The sequence below is a fragment of the Cupressus sempervirens genome, chromosome 10, assembly GCF_028749045.1.
Source record: "Cupressus sempervirens isolate cs-2001-9-10 chromosome 10, ASM2874904v1, whole genome shotgun sequence".
Lineage (NCBI taxonomy): Eukaryota > Viridiplantae > Streptophyta > Pinopsida > Cupressales > Cupressaceae > Cupressus > Cupressus sempervirens.
Window position 1 is genome coordinate 978,995,556 of NC_143127.1, and position 27,557 is coordinate 979,023,112.

Genomic DNA, 27,557 nt, shown 5'->3' on the forward strand with positions numbered 1-27,557 from the left:
CAATATTCAGCGCACAAGACGGACACCTGGCAGCACTTGGTGAATGTATGGAGAGATGTCGCAGAGCCCGGCTAGCATTGAACCCCAAGAAGTGCCGATTCATGGTTCCACATGGCAGACTGCTCGGACACATTGTTTGTAAGGAAGGATTAAAGACGGATCCCGACAAAGTGAGAGTCATTCTAGAAATGCAGCCATCCACTAATGTCACGGAGGTAAAATCTTTTCTCGGACACATTGGGTATTACCGGAGATTTATTAAAAACTTTGCCAAGGTATCCCAGCCGTTAGATAAGCTCACATGCAAGAAAGAGGCATTTCGATGGGAGAAAGAGCAGGATGAGGCATTTGAAGGACTAAAGGTACGACTGGCTACGGCACCCATCCTGGCATATCCGGATTGGAATAAAGAATTTCATGTTCATGTGGATACCTCTAGTTATGCGATCGGCGCAACCCTGGCACAGACTGGTAATCACGGATTGGATCATCCTATATACTTTGCCAGCCGGTTGTTATCAAAGGCCGAGCAAAACTACAGCACAACTGAAAGAGAAGCTTTGGGAATGGTTTATGCCGTCCAAAAATTCCGCCATTATTTGCTTGCTACACCGTTTGTGTTTTACGTTGATCACCAGGCCCTGTTGTACCTGATTAACAAACCCGTCATCCAAGGGAGGATTAGCCGATGGTTGCTACTGTTGCAAGAATTTACTTTCAAAATCAGTGTCCGGCCAGGAAAAACACACGTTAGTGCCGACCACCTGTCACGGATCAAAACGGGGGAATCAGCAGATGGTGTGAATGACGACTTTCCTGACGCACAGCTGTTTCAGATTGGGGTACTACCGGAATGGTACAAGAATATTGGTGAATACCTATCAACAGGACAATTTCCCACAGGGATGTCACCAAACGATAGACGCAAATTGATAATCCGGAGTCGTACATTCCAATTAATCAATGGGTTGCTCTACAAAATGGGGCCGGATCACATTCTTCGACGATGTGTGCTAGAAGAAGAGATACCGCAGGTGTTAAAAGAAGCCCATGAAGGCCCCGCAGGAGGCCACATGGGGCCTGACACCACTGCACGAAAGATATTGCTTGCAGGACTTTGGTGGCCAATGGTGTACAATGATGCACGGGAATGGGTCGTCGGATGTGACACTTGCCAACGGACTGGGAAACCGCTGAAGAAAGATTTCATGCCACTTCAACCTTCTCATGCGCAGCAACTGTTTGAACGATGGGGGCTAGATTTCGTTGGACCATTGAGGGTGAGCACGATGCGACGGTGTCGCTACATCATTGTTGCAACAGAGTACCTGACCAAGTGGGTGGAGGCCCGTGCATTACCGGATAACTCGGCCGTCAGTACCGCGAAGTTTATTTATGAACAAATCATCACAAGGTATGGAATTCCATTACAATTAACAAGTGATAGGGGAGGTCATTTCGTCAATCATGTTATTAGACTACTCACTACTCAGTTCAAGATTTATCATTCGCTGTCAAGTCCATACTATCCAAGAGCAAACGGGCAGGCAGAAGCCACCAATAAAATTCTGGTATCCATCATCTACAAATCCTGTGCGGTGGAAGGAGCGGATTGGGAAGAGAACTTACCTGCTGCTCTCTGGGCGTACCGCACGGCATACAAAGTGACGACCGGGTACACACCATTCCAGTTAATGTTTGGACAAGAAGCAGTGGTCCCTGCAGAATTCATGATTCCAAGTCTTCGAATAGCGTTGGAAAACAAACTGGATGATGACGGAAGTCTACAGGAGCGATTGACTAATTTGAATAAACTGGAGGAGAAACGGTTATTGGCACAGTGGGCAACAGAAGTAGCACAGAATAGGCGCAAACTCTGGCATGACAAGCATCTGCGACATAACAGATTCCAGACAGGACAATTAGTACTGAAGTATGATGGCCGTAACGAAATCAAGCCGGGCAAATTCAAAGTGCGATGGATTGGACCATATCAAATCCGAGAAATTGGCGACACGGGGACAATGAAATTAGCAACCTTGGACGGACAAGAGATAACTCAGCCAGTTAACGGATCTAAGTTGAAACCATATCGTGTCAGGAAGTACTCCCCGACCGTAAATCCTTCCGTGTCGTCAGTACAGCATCCCTTGGCGATGCCGTCACCCAGAGGTACTGTTGTTGAGTGAAAAAAAAAAAAAAAAAAAAAAAAAAAAAAAAAAAAAAATTTGAAAAAAAAAAAAAAAAAAATTTTGAAAAAAAAAAAAAAAAAAAAAAAAAAAATTGAAATGAAAAAAAAAAAAAAAAAAAAAAAAAAAAAAAAATTTCCGGCCTGGCAGCCCCGCGGACCCCGCGGACTTGAAGTCCCGCGGGAAGAAAGCTCCGCGGACTAAGAGTCCCGCGGGCCCCGCGGACTAGCAGTCCCGCGGACTAAGAGTCCCGCGGGTCCCGCGGACAACAAGTCCCGCGGGAAGGGAGGCCCCGCAGGCTTAAAAACTCCAAGAGCCGCATATGGAAAACACTACTGCAGCTGCTTCCGCTTCTCCGTTTTTTTTTCCGAGCCTTCTCAGCCGACACAGCCTCCCAAGCTGATGAGGAATGTTGCCATGGAGGCTCTTATTTCTAAGATCAAGTACTCTGAGGAATGACAGGTTTTCCAGAAAGGGAGAGATTGGGCCAGCTAATTCCATCCCAGTGCGATTGAGGGAAACCCCGTGCTGTCTACAAGAAGAGCAGGTGACGCCAGTCCAGTTGCAGAGGGTGTGTGTGGGACACCGGTCGAGGAGGGCATTGTATGGAAAGATATGGCAGATTTGAGAGCCAGGAGAGATTGTTGGTCAGAATAATTAGACGGCGTTGCCAAATTCACCGAACGCTGGGTCGAAGTCTGTCATCTTCATGCTGGGATGTATGCTCCACCAAGTACCGCCAATCAAATATGAATGCCTCCTGGAGCTTGGATCAATTTCGGTGAGGATGATTTAGCTCCGCGGACTAGAAGTTCCGCGGTCCGCAGAAAATTTCCACGGCAGTAGCAAGACAGTTTGGGGGGCGGAAGTTTATCAGATGTTTATCAGCAGTGGTTGGGAAATTTGGTCGACATCAAGTGGGATAACATCCAAGTTGTCAGTCCATGAGATTGACAAATTTCAACGTCACCAATAGACAAGAAGATTGCCGCGGGAGAAAACTTCCACCTTCGCAGTCAGCCAGAGTATTTCCACGGGAAATTTAAGAAGCCGGCAATAGGAAGAATAAATCATTTTTTTTGGCATGGAGTTAGCAGGCAAGCGGAAGCCGTGGAAGAGTCAGTTGGCCAATATGGAGAAGACTTCAAGAGTTTTGGCTTCAGGAATTCGAGTTGCAGGCCCCTCCGGTTCCAGCAGCAAGAAACAAAAGACCAAGGGAGAACTCACTTATCTCACCATCCAGTTTGAGAGTCTTAGCGGAAGCGAATGCCGGAAGTGGTGGCAGGAAACTCCTGAGGCAGACCAAATTAAACAGATTTTGATACGGGCACAGGTACATTGGGCTATTCAGCTTCCCATCTTTTCCATTCGGATGTTTGAATCAGTATTGCGCACCATGATAGAAACATACAGTGTCCAGAGCAGAACAAGTACGTTCTTGTACAAACGGCAGCGGATGACGGTGTCCTTTAAACCAAGAGATTTCACCAGGGTCTTCGGCATTCCTGGCCCCAGCGGGAAGAAAGTGGAAATAAAGAATCATAAACTGTCGCAGGAACGGAAGGAGCATTGGATAGCCCTAGTATGCAGGGACCTTACACCTATGGAGAAGGAGGCAGTAGTTCAGGGGACAAAGTGCAGAGGGCTTCGCAGGGACTTTATTCGAGAGGGCCATTGGCGTTGTATCATGGACGTCATCAAAAGCAGATTGACCGGTGCCACTCGAGCTTCAGATATCGCACTACCACAGATTGTGTTTATGAATGGTATCATGCAGGGAGTGGTCTATGATTGGGCCTCAGTGCTTGCCGACAGAATGGAAGAATTCATGACACTTCAGCACCGAACATTTTTTATGCCGCACCATGCCATCGGGTTGTTTTTAGAGGCAGCAGCTAATCAGATCCCTATGGATGGCTTTGAGGCTCCTCCTCGGGGCAAGCTAGCAGACGGGGAGCCTCCCATTTTCTTCTGGCGCCACTTGGATACAGGAGGGTCAGCTGCTGGACACAGGGAAGTACTCCGCAAATTAGCCCTTTCCGGAGAAACAGATAGTGGGAGGGAGGGCACTTCAATAAGTGACGAGGCTGAATCTGGGGAAGAAGAGGAGAGCATATCGGCTGAAGTTGACGGAGAGCCAGCAGGAGGTGGGCCTACATTCTTTACTCCGCCTCAGCTGTCAACCTCAGTACACTTGACTACCTCTTCTACGGTCATTCCGGCCTTTGGTCAGCACTATGCCCCAGTTCTTATGACCCCTCCAGCGGAGGCTGATGTCCCACATACAGTGACTGAGGTGGTTCCACACGCAGTACCGGACACCGTCCCACAGATAGTTGCCGAGCCACAGCCGACGGCTGTAGCAGAAGTAGTTTCAACTGCACCAACGAATGTCACTGTCCCAGAGCCACCACTACCACAGTCTGAGCCACAGGTTCGGTTGGAGGTCATTGATTGTGACGCCGTGGTCACCATTTCATCATCCCTTTTAGCAGAGGCCGAGTCAGCCCAGTCAGTACAGAAGATGAATATGGCGCTTGCGCCGGAGGTGATAGATAGAGCTAGTGAGTTTCTCAGGCAGCAGTTCCGACTCACTCCGGCGAAGCGGGGTCCCTCCATTCAGTCTCCTGGGCGTTTTGAAACATGGCCGGCGGAACCCCAGCCTCAGCCTCCGGGGGAGGAAATGCCACATGCCGTGGTTGCGCCAACAACACAGACGACAGCACCGGATGTGGGCATGGCTCCCACTGACGAGGGGGGACACAGTGATGCTGAATGGTCATTAGAGGCTTTCGCCAAGGAGGACTACGGGTCAGATGAAGACAGGTGTCGGGATTACCTCAGGACTATTAAGTCTGCATTAAAGAAGGGCCACGATGTAGCAATTCAGGCCCTGACTCGGCGGAGGGAATGGCACTTGATCAGAGCATATATTCGTGGGATTTGTCCTCGGCGATTTAAGACTTGCTTTATAGATCGGGGCTGGCCGGCAACGGAGACAGAGGAGATGCTGACAGATTGGGCCACGGAGCCGGAATTGGGACCCATGGACACCCCTATGATGAAACTAGCGCATGAGATTGTGGGACTGTACAAAGATGTTTACTACGGTCGTCAGCGTGCGGAGGCGAACAGAGTCGCAACAGAGCAGTCATTGGCAGCTGAAATTGAGGCTAGACAGAAACTAGCCACCGACTTGACCACCCAGCAGGCAGCATGGGCCACAGAGCGGACAGCACTTTTGGCAGATTTGGCAGCCGCGGTACAGGAGAAAGACTCGGCTAAGCAAAGTATGGAGGCAGCGGTTCGAGATAAGGATGCAGCTGAGTATGAGATGCAGTTAGCCAGAACGCAGGCCATGGATGCGGCACTTCTTCTAAAGGAGGCCGTCGAAGTGAACTCTCAGATTCAGACAGATCTCCATATCAGGACAGAGCAGGTGTATACGTTACGTCGCCAGCAACACACTTCTGGGACGCCTCCCTCTCTGTAGTTCTTTCTGTAGTATGTAAGTTGTCTCCTAGTTTTGTCAGTCGTCAGGAGACGACTTTTCTTTTTGGGGGGATGGTGTTAGCCGACTAGATGGTTCTGGCAGTATTTTGCATTCTGTAGCCGACGGTCCGGCGGTGTTCTGTAGCCGACGGTCCGGCGGTAAATAGTTTGTAACGGATAAAATAATTGTGGCCGACGGACTCCTTCGGGAAGGTTCGGCAGTAGTATTTATATCCCGTCTGGGATCATTGTAAATGATCATTCATCTACTATTGCGAATATACTACTGCTGTTCGTGTTCTATTGTCTGTATGCATTCATCATCTCTGTCTTTACGCTAAACAATATAGTGGTATCTAATGCCCTAAATGATCTGATGGTAATTGATGCCCTAATTGATACAGTGGTATGTGATGCCCTAATTTTATATAGTGGTGTTTAATGGTAATCGTCATTGGATTATGATATAGCAGTATTGGATGGTAGTTGTTATTTGATATTGTTATAGTGGTATTTTTGGACTAACTTAGGTGGTTGCAAAAGCATCCCTACAATGATTTCTTGGTTCAAATTCCATGATATGTGGATTTTAATTTCTATAGTAAATTCATTGATAGTGTTTTAAGTTCTTAATTAAGAAATTTTGTTTCATTGTTTTTAACTATCAATCTCTTTCATATGAACAAAATTGATTTAATTGTCTTCTTATGAAAACGAAGTAATAACTATGTTTCTTTGAGTATGTTTGTTGTTAATTAAGACCCGGGAAAAGTGGATGTTACAAAAGAATACCATGATAATCTACTAGCAAGTCACCAAGGTTATTTCAGAACTTATAAACAAGGGAAAAATACTCTTGGAAGGGACTTAATAAACACATAGTGAAATATGCTCAAGAACGTATGACATGTCAGTGAAACAAAACATAGAAAACATATCCAGTTGGCCTCCTTCAACCTCTTTCTATATTGAATGAATAGTGGGGTAGTATCTCTATGGATTTCAGAACAGGGATTCCTAAAGTTCAATGAAAAAATTGTATATATGTAGCTATGGATTCTCTAACCAAGCTCATTCATTTCATGGCCATATCCATAGAATACAAGGCACCTCAAGTAGCTGAAGTCTTCTTTAATCAAGTGTTTAGATTACATGGCCAAGAAAGATCATTAGCAGTAGAGGAGACGGATTGATTAGCCAAATTTGGCAAGAGCTCCTCTTTGATAGGAATTGGATTGACACCCAACACAAGTTATCACCCCCAAATCAATGGTCAAACTTAATTTTTTTGTTGATGAAATAGCATCAGTCGGATTATATATGATTTGATGAATATATGTTGATATCTTAAATATGTCATTCCAAGAATATCATATTGAGATGATATCTCTCTATAATCCTCCCTAGCTAAGAGGGAGTGTTAATGTTGTAGCTTCAGTCGAGTTGAATTGATCTAGAGTTAATTCCCAATGGTTATTGGTTTTTGATTAATCATCAATTAGACAAATATCTATCTATCTATCTATCTATCTATATATATTTAAAATTGTTAATAATGTCTAATGAAATTTACTTACCATAACCAATATTGATTAACATAGAGACATGTCTCTTCTACTCCTATTCATATTCATTTAGATCTACACTTGGAAAACACATAACATATAGATAGTGCCATTACATTTGCAGTGATCCTAAAAATCAACATGGTATCAGAGCAAGGCTACAAATGCAAAAAGGACCTAGAAACCAACCAGACATAGGACAAAGAGAAATGTAATGGAGAAGGAAATGTATTATTTTTATTGATTGTAGAAGACACATCAAAGTAAGAATGTTCTTAATGTTCTTTATATTGTATCGGGTTAAATAATTGTAGAGCCCTATTTGAGTGGTATTGAAGTAACAGTTCCTACCGAGGAATGTCGAGACCTCCCAAAACATGGTGTCTTTCATATCAAATAAGCTGATTAAATTAATTGAGGCATGATAGAGTCTGTGTAATGAAGTGAATTTATGCTTCCTACATTTGAAATATGTTTAGTAAATCATTATGTTTCTTGGTAATCGATGTATGAGTAGTTGAAGATAATACAATCAAAAGTCCTTCCTATTATCGTGGAATACCCTGAAGAACCATAATGATATTTTGAAGTCCATTGTAGCTAATTTTTCTCATATCGGTTTGATGGAATGGTTATATGGTTGATTTTGATGATAATGTAATGGAGGAGAATCCGGTATGAAGGGGGAATGTAGACATGTAAGCTATATGCTTATGCTAACATAATGATAATACATTTGTATGAATTTTGATGCAAATGGTAATACTTTTGTCTATGTCTCAATGGTAGATATTCGGATGCTCACATTTGAATCTCATGATTATGTTGTTCTTTGCAATCATCAAGGTTGGATATCACTATCATATATGTTTTAAGGAGGAGATGCAATGTGAAGGAGGTCACATCATAGTGTCTTAACTCCACTAGCACTAAATAAATAATATAGAGGGAGTAAGAATCTAAAGGATTTAATCCATATGAAGGTTGAAGACGTTGAGCAAACAAAGCATGGAAGGCACAGATACGAACATAGGTAGACAAAGCCTACACACACATGCAGATGTAGACAATGAAGTATAGAAGGAGCGATTATTATCTAGGCGAAGGAGGATGGATCAACGGGAAATTATATATAACACTTCATCAGATAATTAAGTTCCTTATCTCCAAGAATTTTCTGTTATCGAGCATTATGGTTATGGGCCCACTACACTTTTGCTCCGCATTATGGTTATCTCTAAGATGCTCTAAGAGTGAGAGGATGACATCAATCCAGTGACAAGTACACATAAGTAGAAGATATAGAGACTGGGAGTTAGTCAGATCTTTAAAGGCAAGAAATCATCTAAGAAGTCTGAAATGCGGAGAAATTTTAGAGAATCTCTTAATATCTTCTCTAATACATTGTGTGCATCTTCATTTCTTACGGAAAATTATAACCTACAGATCTACAGAACATTTTACATTAACCAGTAATCATGCCTTTAACTACAAAAAAGAAGAAGATAAAGAAATATGCTTATAGGAATTGATGCAGTCAAAGTCATTGGAATTGATACAAGTCAGAATTGATACAAGCTGAATAGGGGTATCGTTTTATCATGCCATTTCCACAGCCTATAAAGGTTACTTTGTGGCATGATAAATTCTTAATATAATCATCCACTATCACTCATCTGGTTTGCTGGAATATATCTTCAGATAATTTTTTTTGTTGCCGCACCTGTTAGTAATCCTAAAAGACAAATTCTAGGTTGACATCGGGTCTTAAATATATGGCACAACATGACAAAGACGCTTTAAGAAAATGAATATGATCAGGTTGAATACTCATTGTGAAGATTTGTTTTATTTGGAGCTCACAAGATTAAAGCATATTGTCGAGGCTTGAATTAGTTAATGGATTTTGTTAATAGAATGTAATTATGCATGAGGAAGTTAAAGGTGGTTTGGAATTGCAGGAAAGAACTACATATTCCAGGTATAACAAATGCTATAAAATTGATGTCTTCATAAGATATCTCACAACTAATATTCTACATCTATAGAAATCATCATATATATAGAAATGGTGCTTGAAATTGATAGGAGTAGGGCTGGGTGTGAGAATACATAGGGACACATCAGTGAACTTGGAATCAGTGGTGTTTGTTTCAGTTATCCAATCACCTTTCTATATAGTAATGCCTCATTAGCTCTAGAAATATAATAGAACACATATGCCAACAAAGGAGCACATTATTCGAATAGAAGATCACATCAAATGGAGTGGGTGGATCATCTAGTGAAAGAGGACTCCAAGAAACTATCGAGACCTTATTAAGGGCAAATAAGGAACTGACAAGGAGTTAAGACAAATTGATAGAAGCTACATAGAATAGTTTGGGAATTATATGTGTTTGTTGCTGGAGTTAACATTAAAAAATGCAATTTGATTTGGAGCCATTATTAGCGGACCCTAATCATCTATAATGATAATAATGAAATCTCAAACAACAACTAATACGTTATAGTATTTTGAGATGATTTAATTGTGCTTTGAAAAAGTAACTATGATATGTGAAGAAAGCATAAACTGTTCACTGAGTACATGAAACTACTTAAATACAAATTCATAATGAGGAGATACAATGAAGTTATAAACAAATGGTGCTAATAGTGCAAGAAGGGGACATCAGAGTCATACCTAACCAATCTTGGAATTCAGTGTCGTGCCTTTGGTGATTTTTGCTTCTTTGTTCCATATCATTTATTAAACTATTGGCTTTGAGAGCACACCCATCTATAAAAACAACATGGTGTCCGCGACATGGACAAAGATTTCTCTATTTTGTAGAATTGGACAATGAAAAGAATTAGAACTGATAAGAGGTTGGTGCAAGAACTTAAGCTTCAAAGAGAGAAACTCAAGGATTTACCTCAATTGAGTGTCAAATAGACTAAGGTTTTGAGACCTATTAAACAAAAACAAGTCTGTCATATTTGATGTGATGCAAAATTGTTCAACAAGATAAGAATGAAAATTTTACATTATGGGGGAAATAATAATGTTACATTCTCATTGTTTGACAAATGCTTATATAGAGGCATTTTCAAACTTGATGCATATGAACCTTCATTGGAGAAACTTTTATTAAGAATGTTGATGTGCAGGGATATTCTTCCAAGAAAAGAAGAATGATGCATTAGGAATGTTGTTGAGTGATAACATATGGGAGTATGAAATAAAGAGAAGACAAGGGTCTCTTTCATCGAGAGGGAGCAAACTACGATGGAATTTTGTTCTAAGATCAAGATTGCTCATTCAGATGATCTTATGGCAGTAGTTGAAGGGTGAGTAACTAGAGGATTTACTTTAGTTGACATCGAAGGATCTTGGACATTTTCATCACAAAGAGAATTTCTAGGTGCAATTCCTTGTTAATGAGTTCTTTATGAAAGAAAAGTTCGAAGCGAAATTCCTTGTAATACATTCTTCTTTGTGAGAGAGAAGTTGAGGTGAAAGCCCTTGTTCCACCCTCTGACTTGGTTCATGGTGGTTACTATTTTGCACATGTGGATTATGTCATGAAAGGTGACGATCTTTCATTGTTGTATTTGTGAGGTGGTTATTGTAAGGTGATGATCTTAACAATAGCTTGATCTATTATCATGATTGACTACATTAAGTTGTTGTCCTGGAGTGTCGGATATCATGATAGACTATATTAAGTTGTCCCAAAATGTCTCGAACATCATGATACTACATTTGTTGTTCTTGAGTTCTTGATCTATTAGTATGATAGACTTCATTAACTTGTACTCTTGGAATGTGCCGAAGATCATGATAACTAACAGATTACAATAGACTATATTAAGTTGATGTCCTGGAGGGTGCTAGAGGTTGTAATACTTGTTATAATGGAGACTAGTTTGTTGTCCCTGATGGAGCCCAAATTTGTATACCCATGTGTGAAATTATGTTGGAAAGTTATTTTTTTTGTGAAGAAGAAATGATAATTAGGAAATTATAAGATCCGATCATGGAATGAAGGATACTGGACTAAATGCATCCAAGTGTGCAAATACTTTTGAAGAACTCATTGCAAACTTACAGCAGACATTATGCTGGATGCATAGCAGATTGGAGTCAGAATTTGGAACAATCATAAAAGGCATTCATCTCATCAATTTGGTTGCAGACTTTGATAAGACTCGTATGGAAAATTTGAGCATTCTAACATAGCGGATATGAGCCAAAAAATGAGGTACTGATTACCAGATTTATCAGAGCTTTCAAGGCAAAATTCTGAAGAGTGTTTGAGTAGATAAGTGGCCTTTTGATCAGAGTTGAGGAAGCTTCACCCACCGTGTAAAATCTAGAAATAATTAGAATATTTTTTAACATATTTGTGAGAAAATATGCAGGCTATTTGACAAAAGATATGTTATTGTATTTGCAAAAGAAGATGGGTAAATCTCTAATTATACTAGAACCAGTGTTCTTGAGGCCAAGCCACACTATTTTATACTACAACAAAGCAGATGAAAAGAGGGCAAAAGCCACATTTCAGAATAATATACTCACGTATAAGTGCTATAGAGAATGTTTAACCATGTAGAACACGAACAAGTATGTCTTGTTGAACTCAACGATTTTGTTGCACATAAAATGGAAGAAACATCAGACTTTGAAGACGGGAAGGATTTTCATCATTCAATATGACAAGATGTTTTCTTTGCAAAGGCCTAGATAATGGTTGCATGGTTATAAGATTTCAGCGATATCCTCCATGCACTCACAATGTATTTCAAGTATGAAAAAGTATCACATCATCTTGAATATTGCTTTGAAAAAAATGAGAGCATCAAAATAATAGTTTTTACACAGTTGCAGCAGCTTTGTACAATCATGATGAAGTTAATTGTTTGGTGGTGCTACCAAATGTTTGGTATAGAATATATATTCTTGAAGTCTATTCTTCATCCGGAAGAGGCTACAAGAGTTTCTACGTTATCTACTTCCAATTGTTAATCCAAGTCTTGCTTAGAAAATCTGAGTCTAATGATGTTGTGTGTTTGTTGCAGGTATGCAATGAAAAGGAAGCGCACAGAAGTGTTATCTATGGAATTCTTTCAAATCAGATTTCACATCTAATCCTTATGAAGGAATTATCCTGTGCGGAGAAGACCACTCTAGAACCAAGCAGAGAACATCCTGCTTGAAGATTATATGAGAACTCGAGAATTGCCAAGGTCTTTGTATGAAAATAGGAACATGATGATTTAGTGACAGGAATCTATGCATAGAAGAAAGAATGGAAGGCCACATGCGAAAGATGAAGACAAATTTTTGGATGTCATTACACAAAGAATCATAAAGCCAAAGCATGATTAAATTTCCTACGGTACCCGATGACACTTCTAGTCATTGAAAATTTTGATTGCAGAAAGATTGCCATGAAATGATGCAGCTTATTTATTGGTTTACTTCTAAAAAATATACATACTTATAGTAAACCCTCATTATTAACAGGGATCGGTTATTCGTGATGAAGGGGTGTGATGCTTTGTAAGGCACCCGATCCCCCTCCAAAATCTATAAATTTAAGATGTAAAATCTTACAATTCATATTCATATTAAAAAATTTACGTACCCAAGTTCTATATATATATATATATATATATATATGCACTTTGATATATTTTATTCTTTCATTGTAAAGAAATTATTTTTTGAACTAAGCCCATGGATTGTGGAATTGAATGAGTTTATATGCGATTCTAGAGTCAAACTATATTGGATGAATCATTCGTAAGGAGTGTCTCCAGTACAATTTTATTTCCGGCATGATCAATAAGAAATATTTATTTTATTTTATTTGCATGAAGCTTTAGAGTTAAAATATTATATAGTTTTGTCCTTAATAATTATTATTTTAATTTTATAAATAATTTATATGATAGATAAGTGGACAGGATCAATTATAGCATTTTAAAATCGAACATCATAGATATTGTGAAATATTTACTTGTTTCCGAATCTATGTCTGGTTTGTCTTCGAACCACAGGAGTTAAAATACATTCTAAACTATTCTGAAATTGCGTCCATATATTTGATTTGTTGCATCTTGATTACTAAATTTTTTTATAATTAATGTGCATAGAATTTTATTAAGTTGTATGTTTTAAACTTATAATATTGACTCTATCATCCTTCAACACTGGTATTTATATTTTTCATAATTTGTAATCCATATGCTGGCAATTATCTCATATCTTTCCTTTGAAGAATTAATATATTCATTTGTTGCATTAATCTATAATTATTCTTTATTTAAAACATTATCACATTCATATATTCATTTATTCATTTATTATTCTTAATTTATAAATTGCAAGTTTGAAGTTTTCTATAATTCTTGCCATTTGGAAAACTTTTGTTCGTATTCTAACCAATCTGCTATAAGCATCCTAGGCTTAAGTGTTTTATTCAGGAGTAGGTAACACCCGCTTTGGTTTTGCAGAGCTAGAAGTGCAAGGGATTTGGATCGCATCGATCAATTCCATCAAGTTGGCCATAATCGGTTTTGATATAATGAACACTCAAGGACAATCTTCACCATGCCCAATGTAGATCAAAATTGCATTGAAAGAACATTTGATGCTGGAGATTTTTTTTTTTTAAGGCCACAATTGTATAAGCATACTTGAATCAAGGCCAATGCAGTAGAAAAGTTAAAGTCCCAAGTTTATAGACCATACAAGATCCTAAGAAAAATAGGTGAGGTAGCCTATGAGTTAGAATTGCCTGAGAACAATAGAATTTCCAATGTTTTCCATTCATCTCAACTTAAGAAAGTCCTTGGACAATAAATTTCTCCGTCTATAGAGTTATGTCCACTTGATGACAAGGGTAAGCTGATTTGGGAACTAGAAAAGTTCTTACTACTTAGTATGAGGGGAAAGAGATTGAGGAATAATACCATTCTCAAATTCCTATTTAAATAGAAGGGCTTACCTAAGGAAGACACTACATGGGAAGGAGAAGAAATCTTCAGTCATCCAAACTTGAAATTGCTTGTGGAGAAGCAAATTTGGGAAGGGCAAATTGTTATGACCCTTGATTTAACCTAGTGCAGCAACAATCATCATATTTGTATAGGCCCAATCACTATCATTCAACAATTAAAAGAGGGAATTATATAAACCTTACACCAATGACAACTAGTTATCAGCAGATGATGACGTGAAACATCTGACTCTCGCAAGTAGCATTACCAAAGATTGTTGAAATGACTATTATAACCTTCTATTATAGCAGCACGGTACAAAGAAATTACTGATAGTTGATTAAGATAATCAACGATTGGTTAAGCCATTGATGCAGTCAGTGATGGAGTGTGCATTAGCAATGGAAGGAAGGAAGTTAAGGTAGAGAGAGTTAACAATGATGGAAAATAAATATGTTGAGGAGTTATGAAATTACCAACAACAGTGCTTATAAAGTGGTTAATCAAGATTAGTATTAAAATGATTTTCCATGCAAAGGTAGGATCTTTGGGAATACTATCTAATCATTGGCAACAGATATAACTCTTCCCATAAGTTGTAAGCATCCAAGTAGATTTAATGGGCATTTAAGTCATTCCATTGGGCATCAAGGAGAACAGAAAACCAAATACGTATCAGCTGTAATCAGAAATCAAATTGAATTATGTCTGATTGCTATCAAGTATTGAGTAATAGCAAGGGATATGCTGTAACCTATGCATCACTAATGATTTGTGGAATATTATGTCAGGATTTTATTACTGTATCATTAATATTGGTTTTAAAATGTATATGTATAAATATGTGTGTGTGTGCATATATATATATATGTATATCTATGTATGTATGTATGTACGTATGTGTATGCATGCATGCATGCCACATTTTATTTTATTTGTACATAATACACAATATATTAATAACTATTCATAATCTATTTGAAGTTAATGCACTCCTAGCCTATTCCATAATCACTTGCTATTGCTCCTTAAGAGGATAGGTTAGTGTTGTTTAGGGAAAGGTGGATTAAATCCGTACAAGATAGGTGAATCCCAAGGTAGGATGCAGACAAAGTCAAGGAGCCTTGGGGAGCCTGCCTGTAGATTGGTGTCAGTCACACTATGACAAGTAAATCCCATTCTCTTTAGGGTTGATGATTAGGAGAGAAGTAAGGAATTGGGGCCTAAGTTTGTTAACTATCAAATGTATAAGGAATCCTTAGTTGTTTCTATCTATTTATCTATAATATAGCATTATACCTTTAGGTTTTTTTTTGTTTTATATATATTATAACTTGTTTATTTCATATATTAGTTTTCTACTCATTTTTGTTTATTTTAAATATTATTTGTGGTCTTAATTTTGTTTTTATTTTATACAATTTATAATTTGTTTTCTTTCTTTTATGTTTCTAGTTGACCTGGAGATTCTCTTTTACTTTTGTCCTAGTTACTGATTCACAGCATCATTCCTGGATTCATAAGCGGATTCGTTTTGATGCAGACACTGCTGCCCTATAGATGTGTGCAAGATGTGCATCCTAGGCACTTGGATGCTTTGATGCATGCAAGAAGTGCATCCTGGGCACCCAGATGCTCTGTATGCATCCAGAGAGCTCCAGGTATCGAGGCTGTGCTTCTGGCATGCAGTAGAGGGCAGCCATGAGCTTCCACAAGCATCCGCGGACCCAACATCCAAATTGATGTTTTTTAATTAGGAAAAACAACTTAATAGCAATATGCAATATAATTTTTTTTGCAATGTAGAGTTTGATAACCTAAGATGTTGAAACTTGTCAACTTTGATTACTGTTTATGTTCAATCTAGCAGCTGCTTATATTCAAACTAGCCTGATGTAAACCAGTTGCTTACTTTTTGGAGCTTGTCAATTTTATCGCTCAACTTGGAAAGTGTTTATATGTAGACAAGGCTGATGTAAACAACTACTGGAATGAGTACAATGTCTTCAATTTAAGCTGTTCTAGATAATTTCTACCATTTAGACCTATAATGAAGAGTGGGAGATCGGGATGGGTATTTTGTATAATTCAGAATCGTATATCAACCTGATTGGATTACTTCCCTTGTGCCATTTATTGCCTTTTCATGTGATTCAGTTGTGCTGTTTACCGTATGGATTAATTAAGCAATGCACACAGGAAATCGATACGAACACCGAACAGCACATAGCAGAACTTCTATTATTATTCGCATATGCCAACAGTACATTATGCTTCCATAGATCGATATCATAATGATCCTTACAATGCTTCCTGAAGGGGTTATAAATACTTTCCGAAGAACTTTCCCGAAGGAGTCCGTCGGCCAGGTACATTATGCCCGTTACAAACTTTTTGCCTGTTGGCTACATAACAAGACTTTTACCGAAGGGACCCGTCGACCGATGCACAATTTCTACCGACGACATCATCCCCCCTAAAAAGAAGTCATCTCCTGACGACTAGCAAAATTACGAGACAATCCATAATCAAGAATAGAAGAAATACTAGAGAGGAGGGGTCCCAGAAGAGTGTTGTTGACGACGCAACTCATACACCTGGTCAGTTCGAATGCGCAGATTTGTCTAAATCTGTGAATTAACTTCTACGGCCTCCTTCAGGAGAAGCGCAGCATCCATAGCTTGTCTCTTGGCCAACTGTAATTCATGCTCTGCTGCATCTTTATCCCGGATAGCTGCGTCCTTCTCCTGCACCACTGTAGCCATATCCTTTAAGAGTTTTTCCCACTCTGCTACCCATGCTGCCTGCTTGTCGGCCAAATCAGTGGCTAACTTTTCTCTGGCCTCTTTTTCAACTGCTAGGTATCTCTGAGCTGCAACACTGTCTGCGGCCCTATCCACCTCCGCGCGCTGCCGCGCATAGTAAACTTCTTTGTACAGTCCCATGATCTCATGTGCCAACTTCATCATTGGAGTGTCACTCGGTCCCAACTCTGGCTCAGTGGCCCAGTCCGCCAACATCTCTGGTGTCTCAATGGTCGGCCAACCTCTATCTACAAAACAAGTTTGAAATCGTTCAGGACAAATCCTATGAATATACGTTCGAATCAAATGCCACTCCCTTCGCCGAGTGAGAGCCTGAATGGCCACATCATGCCCCTTCTTCAATGCAAACTTCATGGTCCTGAGGTAGTCCCTGCACCTATCCTCATCTGACCCATAATCCTCCTTGGTGAAGTCCTCGAATGACCATTTGGGGTCACTATTGTCCTCCTTATCAGCGGGAGCCATGCCCACATCCGGTGCCACCTCCTCTGCTGTCGGTGTAATCACGGCATGTGGCATTCCCTCCTCCTGAGACTGAGGCTGTGGTACAGGTACTACTTCAGAATAGCTGGGGGACTGAATGGATGGGCCACGCTTGTCAGGGACGAGTTGGAACTGCTGCCTCAGAAAAATACTGGCTCTATCCATGACCTCTGGCTGTGCTGGGTCCGTACACTCCTGTACTCCTCCGTCTGATACGTTCTCTACTAGGAGTGTCTGGGTTTCTGCTGACGGTGCTACTGTAACAACTGCTGTTGGCTGACTTAGGGCAGACGCCTCGGGTGCTGCTACCGGAAGTGCTTCAGGAGCTAACGAAGTCTCTCGGTCCACGGGTGCGGCCAGGTGGGCAAAGCCGACAGCAAATCTTGCCCCTGGTTGGACAGGAGAAGGCCGTACCCCATGTTGCCATGGTACGGCTAGTGTGACTGCTTGGTGGGATCCTCCGGTCATCAGTATCGGTTGCCGAGTTTGTCCAAACCCTGGAATGTGAGCCATGTGCAGACCCCGGGGTGTCAACTCGGAAGTCATAGGGACTGTAGTACGCGGAAATAGCAAGGGGGTAGCCGTGACGATCTGAACCTCTTCATCATCCTCACCCTCCCCTTCGTCTTCTTCCATACTGTCCTGCTCAGAAGATGTCTCCTGTCGGCCACTGTCACTATCTCCTGCCATGTCTACCCGTGGCCTCTTTTGACCTGCTGAACCCTTCTGCCCAGAGATTGTGTCCAAGTGCTTCCATTGCATGATAGGAGGTTCTCCTGGAGCCAATGGTCCAGACTTTGCCTCTAACTCTTCTGATGGAATCACCCGTGCTATAGCATCCAAGAATAGACCAATGGCGTAATGAGGCATATAGAATGTCTTGTGCTGGAGAGTCATGAATTCATGCATCCGTTCAGCTAGCACAGACGCCCAATCATACACTTTCCGAGTCATTATGCTGTTCATCATAGATACTTGTGGAAATGTGATATCCGATGCCCTAGAGGATCCCGTGAGCTTGCTTTTAACCAAGTCCATTAAACACCGCCATGGCCCTTCCTGAATGTCGGTTTTCTTTAAACCCCTTCCCTTGGATGTCTTGGCTAATGCTGCCTGTTCTACTTCAGTCAAATCTCCACAGACTAACTTGATTAAAAATAGCTTTCCATCCTTTGGAATTTTCTTCGGCTGAATCTTCCTGCCCTGCTGCCCTGGAATGCCAAAAACCCGTGTGAAATTTGCTGCTTTGAATGATACCACTAAGTTCCGTCCCAGATACTGAAATGTGCTTCTACGAGAGGCTCTGCCATATGTTTCAATCATGGTATGCAGATACCCTTCATAATCTCGAATGCAAAAAACAGGCATCTAAATGGCCCATTCCACCTGCGCTCTTCTGATGCTTTCTTTAACTGGATGGTCATCAGGGGTTTCTTGCCACCATTTCTAGCAATCCGTTCCATTTAATCCCTCAAATTGTATAGTCTGTGGTGTGACTTCTGCTGTTGCAGGTGCTACCGCCTTACGCTTCTCCTTGCTGCTGCTCAAACCCTCATTCAAATTGCCTATACTTGCCATGCTCCTGGCTTCCTCAAGTTTGGCCTGCGCTAATTGTTTTTGCCACTGCCGTTTACCTGCAGACTCCATTATTTATTTTTATCTTTTTCTAACGGTCTCCCAAATCCGTACAGTGAAGAATTCTTCCAAGTCCGTACGGTGAAGAGTTCTTTCAAAAATATGTATGGTAAATTGCCACCCTTGACATGATTATCCCAATCCGTACACGCAGGAAGAGATTGAAAATCCGCTCAATGTAGAAGTTGGAAGAAGAATGAAATAACAAAGCCGTACCTCACAAATCCATACCAAACTTTCCCTCCTCAAGTCCGTACGGTGGTTGCATTCGTTGCCCGCATTGCCTTCAGTTCCCCTCTTCTTGAAATCCGTTCACCACAGGGATGTATTTCTGATGTAATCCGCACTGCCTGAAAATTGTACAATTTGTGGAAATTTCCGTGCATACAAAAGTTAGAAACCGTACAGTGCAAGGAGAGTCTGTACGGTGAGAAATAAGAAACCGTACGGTGCTTTTTGAACTGTACTCCACTTAAGAAATCTGTACGGTGTATTTAAAACCGTACCATTCCTCAAAATCCCGTACTCAGAAACCGTACGGTGCCTTTTAAACCCGTGCTCCCTTTAAGAAATCCTTACGGTGCCTTTAAAACTGTACTTTATTTAAGAAAGTCGTACGGTCTAAAAAACTGTACGGTGTCTTTAAAAATCGTACTTCATTTAAGAAATCCGTACAGTGTAAAAACCGTACGGTGCATTGCTAAAACCGTACAACGTTTTTTTTTTTTTTTTTTTTTCTATAAAATTTTTTGAACAACAGAAAAACATTCAATTTTTCGTTCGACCGTCGTCACCGTCAGTCTGCAGTGACAGAGGGGTCTCCCGAAGGCCACTTCCTGATGCAGAAGTCTTTCGGTCATGATAGATCTTCAACTTTGACCCATTCACCGCTTGAGGCACTTCATGTCCATCTAAAGTCCATAATTTGATTGCTCCATTGTCCCCTACTTCTCGAATTTGGTATGGCCCGACCCACTTAACCTGCCATCATACTTTAATACCCACTGTCCGGGCTGAAACCTGTTCAGCTTCAGGTGCTTATCGTGCCATGCCTTTTGCCTATTCTGTGTTACTTCAGTGGCCTACTGTGCCAATAATCGCTTTTCCTCTAACTTGTTTAGTTTATACAACCGCTCTCTTAAGCTTTCCATGTCGCCCAACTTGTTTTCTAGTGCTATCCGCAAGCTTGGTATCATAAATTCCGCTGGTACTACGGCCTCCTGTCCAAACATCAGTTGAAACGGCGTGTGTCCGGTTGTGACTTTGTATACCGTGCGGTAAGCCTACAAAGCAGAAGGTAATTTCTCCTCCCAATCCTCCCCTTCGATGGCGCAGGATTTGTATATAATTGATACCAGGATTTTGTTGGTAGCTTCGGCCTGTCCGTTTGCCCTTAGGTAGTACGGACTTGACAGCGAATGGTAAATTTTGAACTCCGTGGTGAGCAGTCGGATCACATGGTTTACAAAATGTCCTCCTCTATCGCTGGTTAATTGTAATGGAATGCCGTACCTAGTAATAATCTGCTCATAAATAAACTGTGTTGTACTTACCGCTGAGTTGTCTGGTAGTGCACGTGCCTCCACCCATTTAGTCAAGTACTCCATGGCAACCACAATGTAATGGCATCTTCTGGTTCGGCTCGTCTTCAGGGGTCCTATAAAGTCCAAACCCCATCGTTCAAAAAGTTCCTAAGCATGAGAAGGATTCAGAGGCATGAAATCTCTTTTCAAGGGTTTTCCAATTCGCTGGCATGTATCGCATGTGACCACCCATTCCCTGGCGTCATTGTATACTGTTGGCCACCATAATCCTGTCGGCCCCATGTGTCCTCCTGCCGGTCCTTCGTGCGCTTCCTGCAGTACCCGTGCAATTTCTTCCTTCAGGACACAACGCCTCAGGATCTGATCGGGTCCCATTTTATACAACAATCCATTAATCAGCTGAAATGTTCCACTTCGTATCACCAACTTTCATTTTTCATTTGGTGGCATGGTATTTGGAAACTGTCCTGTGGACAAGTATTCGCCGATGCTTGTATACCATTCTGGTAGTGCAGCGATCTGAAATAGCTGTGCATCAGGGAAGTCATCATTTACACCGTCTGCCGGTTCTCCTGTTCTGATATGTGATAAATGATCCGCGCTTACATGTTTTCTTCTTGGTCGAACAATGATCTTGAAAGTAAACTCCTGCAACAGAAGTAACCATCGGCTGATTCTGCCTTGAATGACTGGTTTGTTGATCATATACAATAGGGCCTGATGATCTACATAGAACACAAATGGAGTGGCCAGCAAGTAATGTCGGAATTTTTGCACAGCATAGACCATCCCCAAGGCTTCCCGTTCGGTGGTGCTATAATTTTGTTCAACTTTTGATAACAACCGGCTGGCGAAATAGATCGGATGATCCAACCCATGGCTTCCCGTCTGTGCGAGGGTTGCGCCAATTGCATAGTTCGATGCATCCACATGCACGTGAAACTCCTTCCAATCTGAATATATTAAAATAGGTGTTGTAGCCAGCCGTACCTTAAGTCCCTCAAAGGCTTCATCCTGCTCCTTGTCCCATCGGAACGATTCTGTCTTGCAAGTTAATCTATCCAACGGATATGCTATTCTGGCAAAATTTTTGATGAACCGTCTGTAATACCCTATATGTCCAAGGAAAGATTTTACCTCTGTCACATTGGTGGACGGTTGCATCTCCAATATGACCCGTACTTTTTTCGGATCTGTCTTTAGTCCCTCCTTACAGACGATGTGTCCGAGCAACCTTCCGTGCGGGACAATAAATCTGCACTTTTTCGGGTTCAGGGCCAAATGTGCACGACGACACCTTTCCATACATTCGCCCAGGGCTGCTAGATGTTTGTCCTCCGTACTGAACATGGACCAGTCATCCAAAAATGCCTCGAAGTTTCCAACGAACATCTTGTCAAAAATGTGTAGTATGATCCTCTGAAATGTGGCAGGCGCATTGCATAGGCCGAACGGCATCCGATTATAGGCATAGACTCCATCTTCTACGACAAATGTCGTCTTTTGTTTATCCTCTTCTGCAATTGAGATTTGATTGTAGCCGGAAAAACCATCCATAAATGAGTAGATCTCGTGTCCTACTACCTCCTCTAGAATGCTATCCGTGAATGGGATCGGGAACGGATCCTTGATGGTGACCGCATTGAGACATCGGAAATCAACACATATTCGTATCTGAATGGAGTCCTTCAGGGAGATCACGATCGGAGAGACCCATTCACTGGTTTGTACCTTGAAAATAATTCCAGCTTCTAACATCCGATTGATTTCTTCCATAACCCGGGCTGCATAATTTTTTTTCATTCTGTAGGGCCTTTTCCGTACGGGTATTGCTCCTTCGATCAATGGAATGCGGTGCACACATAATTCAGGTGGTACGCCCTTCAGGTCCTTGTATGTCCATGCAAAGACATCCTTATATTCTAAAAATATCTTGAAGGCCGCTGCCTTGAGTACTGGGTCCCAATTGTCCCCTACTAATATGTTTCGTGGTTTGGCTTCATCTCCCAAATTCATGGTCTGCAACGTGACTTCATTATATTTGATGGGTTCTCCTTCAGTGAACTGATGTGCCGGTGTCACATTGAGTGACGCATCCCCTTCCTTTATTTCAGTAAATTCCTTTGGAAAGGCATCGGTCTTGTTTTCTTCTATTGTCAGTACATTGCAGGTTGGAAACAATTCATAATCCTCTATCTGCCAATGGTACAGACCATTTACTGAATCCAAATCGTCGTCTCCTTCCAGCCGTAAAACTCCCTCTTGATCTGGTTCCATAATTTGCCCTTTTTCATCCTCTTCTCCCTCAGAATCTGACGAAGGGCCTTCTTCTCCGACCATCTGAGTGTGCAAATCAATGACATACTTTCGGCCTTTGCTTTCTAGTGATAAAGTATTTTTCTTCCAATCGTGCTTTGCTTTTGCTTTTATCAGCCATCCTCGACCCAAAATGGCATCGTACCCCTTCCGCTTGAGAGGAATCACAACGAAATCCAACAGGAATGGTTGTGTTCCGATTGTCACTGGTTGTGCTGTGAGTATTCCCAATGGCTTGATTCCGTGTTGATCGGCTGTTAACAGCTGGAAGGTAGGTGGCCATAATGTCGGCCGTCCCAACTTTTTCCAAGTATCCTCCAGTAGCACATTGACACCGGATCCTCCGTCGATGATCGTGTCTGTTAGCACCGTCCCAAGAAGGCCCATTTCCACAACGGCTAGATAGCGTCCAGATGAAAGGGCTAACAACATCGGATCTTCTGCACTTGTACCCGCCTGTTTGTCATTGGCTTGCTCTACAGGTTGCTTAACACTCGGAACTATATTTGTGAGAGCCGTACGGAGTTGAGGCATAGTGAGCAATAGATCATTTATCTTGAAGGGTATCTCCGTATTCAATATTTGTCATACAATGTTCTGTTCTGCACAATTCCGTACGAAGGTACTTGGCGTGTCTTTTAGGTGAGCCGTTTCTGCCTGTGTTGCTTTTTGGATTTCTGCCCTTGCTTCCTCTAGTCTCCTCTTTTCTTCCGCTGGGTCAGGATAAAGCTTCGCTTGCTTCCGAGTGATGGCCAGAACTTCTTCCTCATCTGTTCCTACAGTAATCAAATTTACTCCGAACTTCGGGCACTTGGTATCATCATGATCACCAGGTCCACACCAGCGGCATAGCAACTTCGGTGTATTTGTTGTTGTGCACTCCCAGGCAAAGTGACCCCACAGATTGCATGCGCGGCATTGAACAATTGGCCGACCATTTGCATCGTACTGAATTTGACTCCTTCCCCCATTGTTGTTGTTGCCACCATTGTTGTTTGGGCTGTTGTTTGGACCGCGCCGGTTGTTTCTATATCCGCCTGATGTGGCACCTTCCGTACTGGTGTTCCCGTTCCCTCCGGACGGAGAGGCCTCCTGTGTCAGGAACACTTGCTGTGGTGTTCTTGTTTTCAAATTAAAAGGGCATTCCTTTATTGAGTGTCCCATAATCGGGAAGATCTTGCAAAATTGCTCTTTTGAGTAGGATCCCTTCGTATGGCCTTCTTTCTTACATTTCGTGCACCATAGGTCATTGCCCTTAAGTTCCTTGTTCATGTTCTTGAATTCCTTCATCATCTGAATCATGTCTTTCTGAAGGGCACGAACCTTCTTGTTGCTTCCTTTGTCATCGCTGCTATCATTTCCTGAGGATGCATCGTCATCTGAATCAGACGAGCTGGTCTTCTTCTTCTTTTTTGTCTTCTGGTCACTTTCGAGGTTCATTGCCCGGTTGTACACTTCATTATATGTGGATGGCGGCACGATCTTCATCTTCTTCTGCAGCTTCGGGTGAAGGCCTTCAATGAACCATCGTTTCTGTAACCCGTCAACGAGCTTATTCTCCATCTTACTAATTAAGTCCTTCAACCTCCTGGCAAAGACCCGTACAATTTCATTCTTCTTTTGCTTGGTATTGAATATCTCTGCGACAATTTCATTGTCATCACGCAAAAGTTGAAACTCTGCGATGAACTCCTTCTTAATGTTATCCCAACTATTTAATTTCTGTGGATCGGCATCAGTAAACCAATCAATGGCAACACCCCGTAGGGTTGCGGGAAATTGTCGGATCCATTCGTTTGTATCTGTTATGCCATTTGCCCTCCAGATTGTTTCACATGTTTTACAATGTCGAATGGGATCAGCTGCTTCATCACCATCAAATTTAGGTAATTTTTCCTTCGGACCTGCCATTGTTACTGTATGTTGGAGGTTTTGTTGTGTACCTACGCTGTTTTGCACTCCCACACTGTTTTGCACTCCTGCGCTGTTTTGAGCACCCACGCTGTTTTGAACACCTGCGTTGTTCTGGACACCCGCACTGTTTTGCACACCCGCGCTGTTTTCTGCTTCCGCGCTGTTTTCAACACCCGCGCTGTTTTCTGCTTCCGCGCTATTTTCAACACCCGCGCAGTTTTCTGCTTCCGCGCTGTTTGGTGAAGAAGAGGGTTTGTCAACCATAGCTGTTCGTTCTGGAAGTATATCTCGGACGAAGAGGTCACTCCACGCTCGTGCTCCTTCTGCACTCTGAGCCGTGCGAGTCGATCTGCTTCCGTCAGGATTCTCTTCCCATGGCGTATGTAGGTTCAGAAACTCCTCCCTCGCTTCTTCCACCAAATCAAGCCATTGTCGAGTCTCCTTCAACAATCCTTCCGCACTCTTGCTTCCGTCGGAAATTTTCTGAAACCTCCTTCGACGCTCTATCTGCTGAGCCAAAATTAAATTTTCCTGCGCAACGCGTATGTCATCTTTTTCCTTTAGCTTACTCTTGTCTTTGTTCAACTGATTCGGCATTTAATTCATCTTCGCCTGCCTGCCTGCCAGATCCATCGGGCAACGGCGCCAAATGTTTACCGTATGGATTAATTAAGCAATGCACACAAGAAATCGATACGAACACCGAACAGCATATAGCAGAACTTCTATTATTATTCGCATATGCCAACAGTACATTATGCTTCCATAGATCGATATCATAATGATCCTTGCAATGCTTCCCAAAGGGGTTATAAATACTTTCCGAAGAACTTTTCCGAAGGAGTCCGTCGGCCAGGTACATTATGCCCGTTACAAAATTTTTGCCTGTCGGCTACATAACAAGACTTTTACCGAAGGGACCCATCGGCCGATGCACAATTTCTACCGACGACATCTGCTAGATCTATTACTTGGCTAAAAAAGCATATTTGAATCTTTGACTTCTTTTTAGCGTCTAAATCTAGACATATTGTGCTTTATTGGAAGTTGATTCATAATCTATAGTTCAAGGTTTAATGCCCATTTAGCCAATTTAAACCTTCAATAAAAGCTGAACCTTATAATTCTTTATTAATGATAATTTATGATGTTGAGCAATTTCGTAACCATTGTAAAGGCCTATTCTTGTTTCAAATCTAAGTTGCTAGTGTGGTTATGGTATTAGAACCTAGCATCTATGTATGGGCAATTTTCTTGGGTTTGGGTTTGCATGTGTGTATGTGTCTCTGACTCCATATACAAACACACAAAATTTAAATAAATCTTTCGAATTGTAGAACTAAATCATTTGATTGTTTGGTACTTCATTATTGATCTTTGCCAAATGCCAATGATAAATATTAAATGCCAATCGATAGTTCATGTTGAAAATTGATGATCAGATTTATTTTAATTTAAAATTAAATCCTTAAGTCCTTGTATTAGATTTATATGTTAATATATATAAATGGTCTCAAAATATGTTTTCAATCAATATGTAATATGTTTTCAGTCAATATGTATATTGAATATGATTAATATTCAACACTTGCGTAATTGCACCTTACACCTTTTGATATTTATTATATAATTATGGTAATAGGTATTTTTGACTTGTAAGCTACCAATAATAATCTGCAAATCGACCTACAACACAATTGTTGTCGAGAAAATCTATATTGTAGCCGATGGGTAGAATTGTATTCGAACAGGTGCATGACAGTTGAGTCACCCCTTTGGGAAGGTATATGTACACCGTTCGAAATGGACTTTGGATTAGAAGGAGAATCGTAATCATCAATGTAATCAATCATATCGAATATTGTAGTATCTTCTGTATACATGCGAATAATAAAAGGAATATTTTTGTGTTACATGTTCTTGTCTATTGTCTGAATGCATTAATAAACTGTTTACCCTGTATGGTAAACAACAATGATACTTTTAAGCCACCGATGTCGCTGTCTATTGTTTCGTCGATAACAATAGAAACCCTTTTTGTTGATCTGCTTTGTATATATATCCTTGAAGTAACCGGCATGTATATTGAATATGATTAATCTTCAACACTTGTGTAATTGCACCTTACACCTTTTGATGTTTATTATATAATAACGATAATAGGTATCTTTGATTTGTAAGCCACCAATAATAATCTGCAAATCGACCTACAACACAATGATACTTTTAAGCTATGGATGTCGCTGTCTACTATTTCACCGATAACAATTGAAACCTTTTTTATTGATCTGCTTTGTATATATATCCTTGAAGTAACCGGCATGAACTCTATTATGTAATAAGTGTGTGAGAGGAGTGGGGAGGCAAGTACTATGGGGACCTGACCTCTACGTGCATCCCTACATTCAATCGACACACCAATTACTAACAAGGTTGGGTGGATACAATCACGATGCTTTAATATCAACCATGCTCAGTCAACGTGGTTCAACGCACATCCCTTTGCCACCTAAGGTCCACATGGCATGACATTTGTACATTGAATATATGATCACAAGCAGAACAAAGAAAACATCCGCTCGACTTAGCTGTCCAACGAGG

The 27,557-nt window shown here is 41.1% G+C and overlaps 1 protein-coding gene across 8 annotated transcripts in view; it reads left to right on the top strand.

Annotated features, from left to right (window-relative positions):
* Positions 1-27,557, top strand: part of LOC149537245 (serine/threonine-protein kinase BSK1-like) — a 380,772-nt gene that overhangs the window by 344,139 nt on the left and 9,076 nt on the right. The window contains exon 4 of one of the 8 annotated variants that reach the window (XM_089807494.1): positions 15,783-15,959. The exons of the other annotated variants lie outside the window; for them this stretch is intronic. Within the exon in view, the coding sequence (XP_089663620.1) occupies positions 15,783-15,944 (162 nt within the window). The 3' untranslated portion in view covers positions 15,945-15,959. Of the gene's footprint in view, positions 1-15,782; positions 15,960-27,557 lie in introns of those variants that run through there. 8 annotated transcript variants of the gene reach the window in all.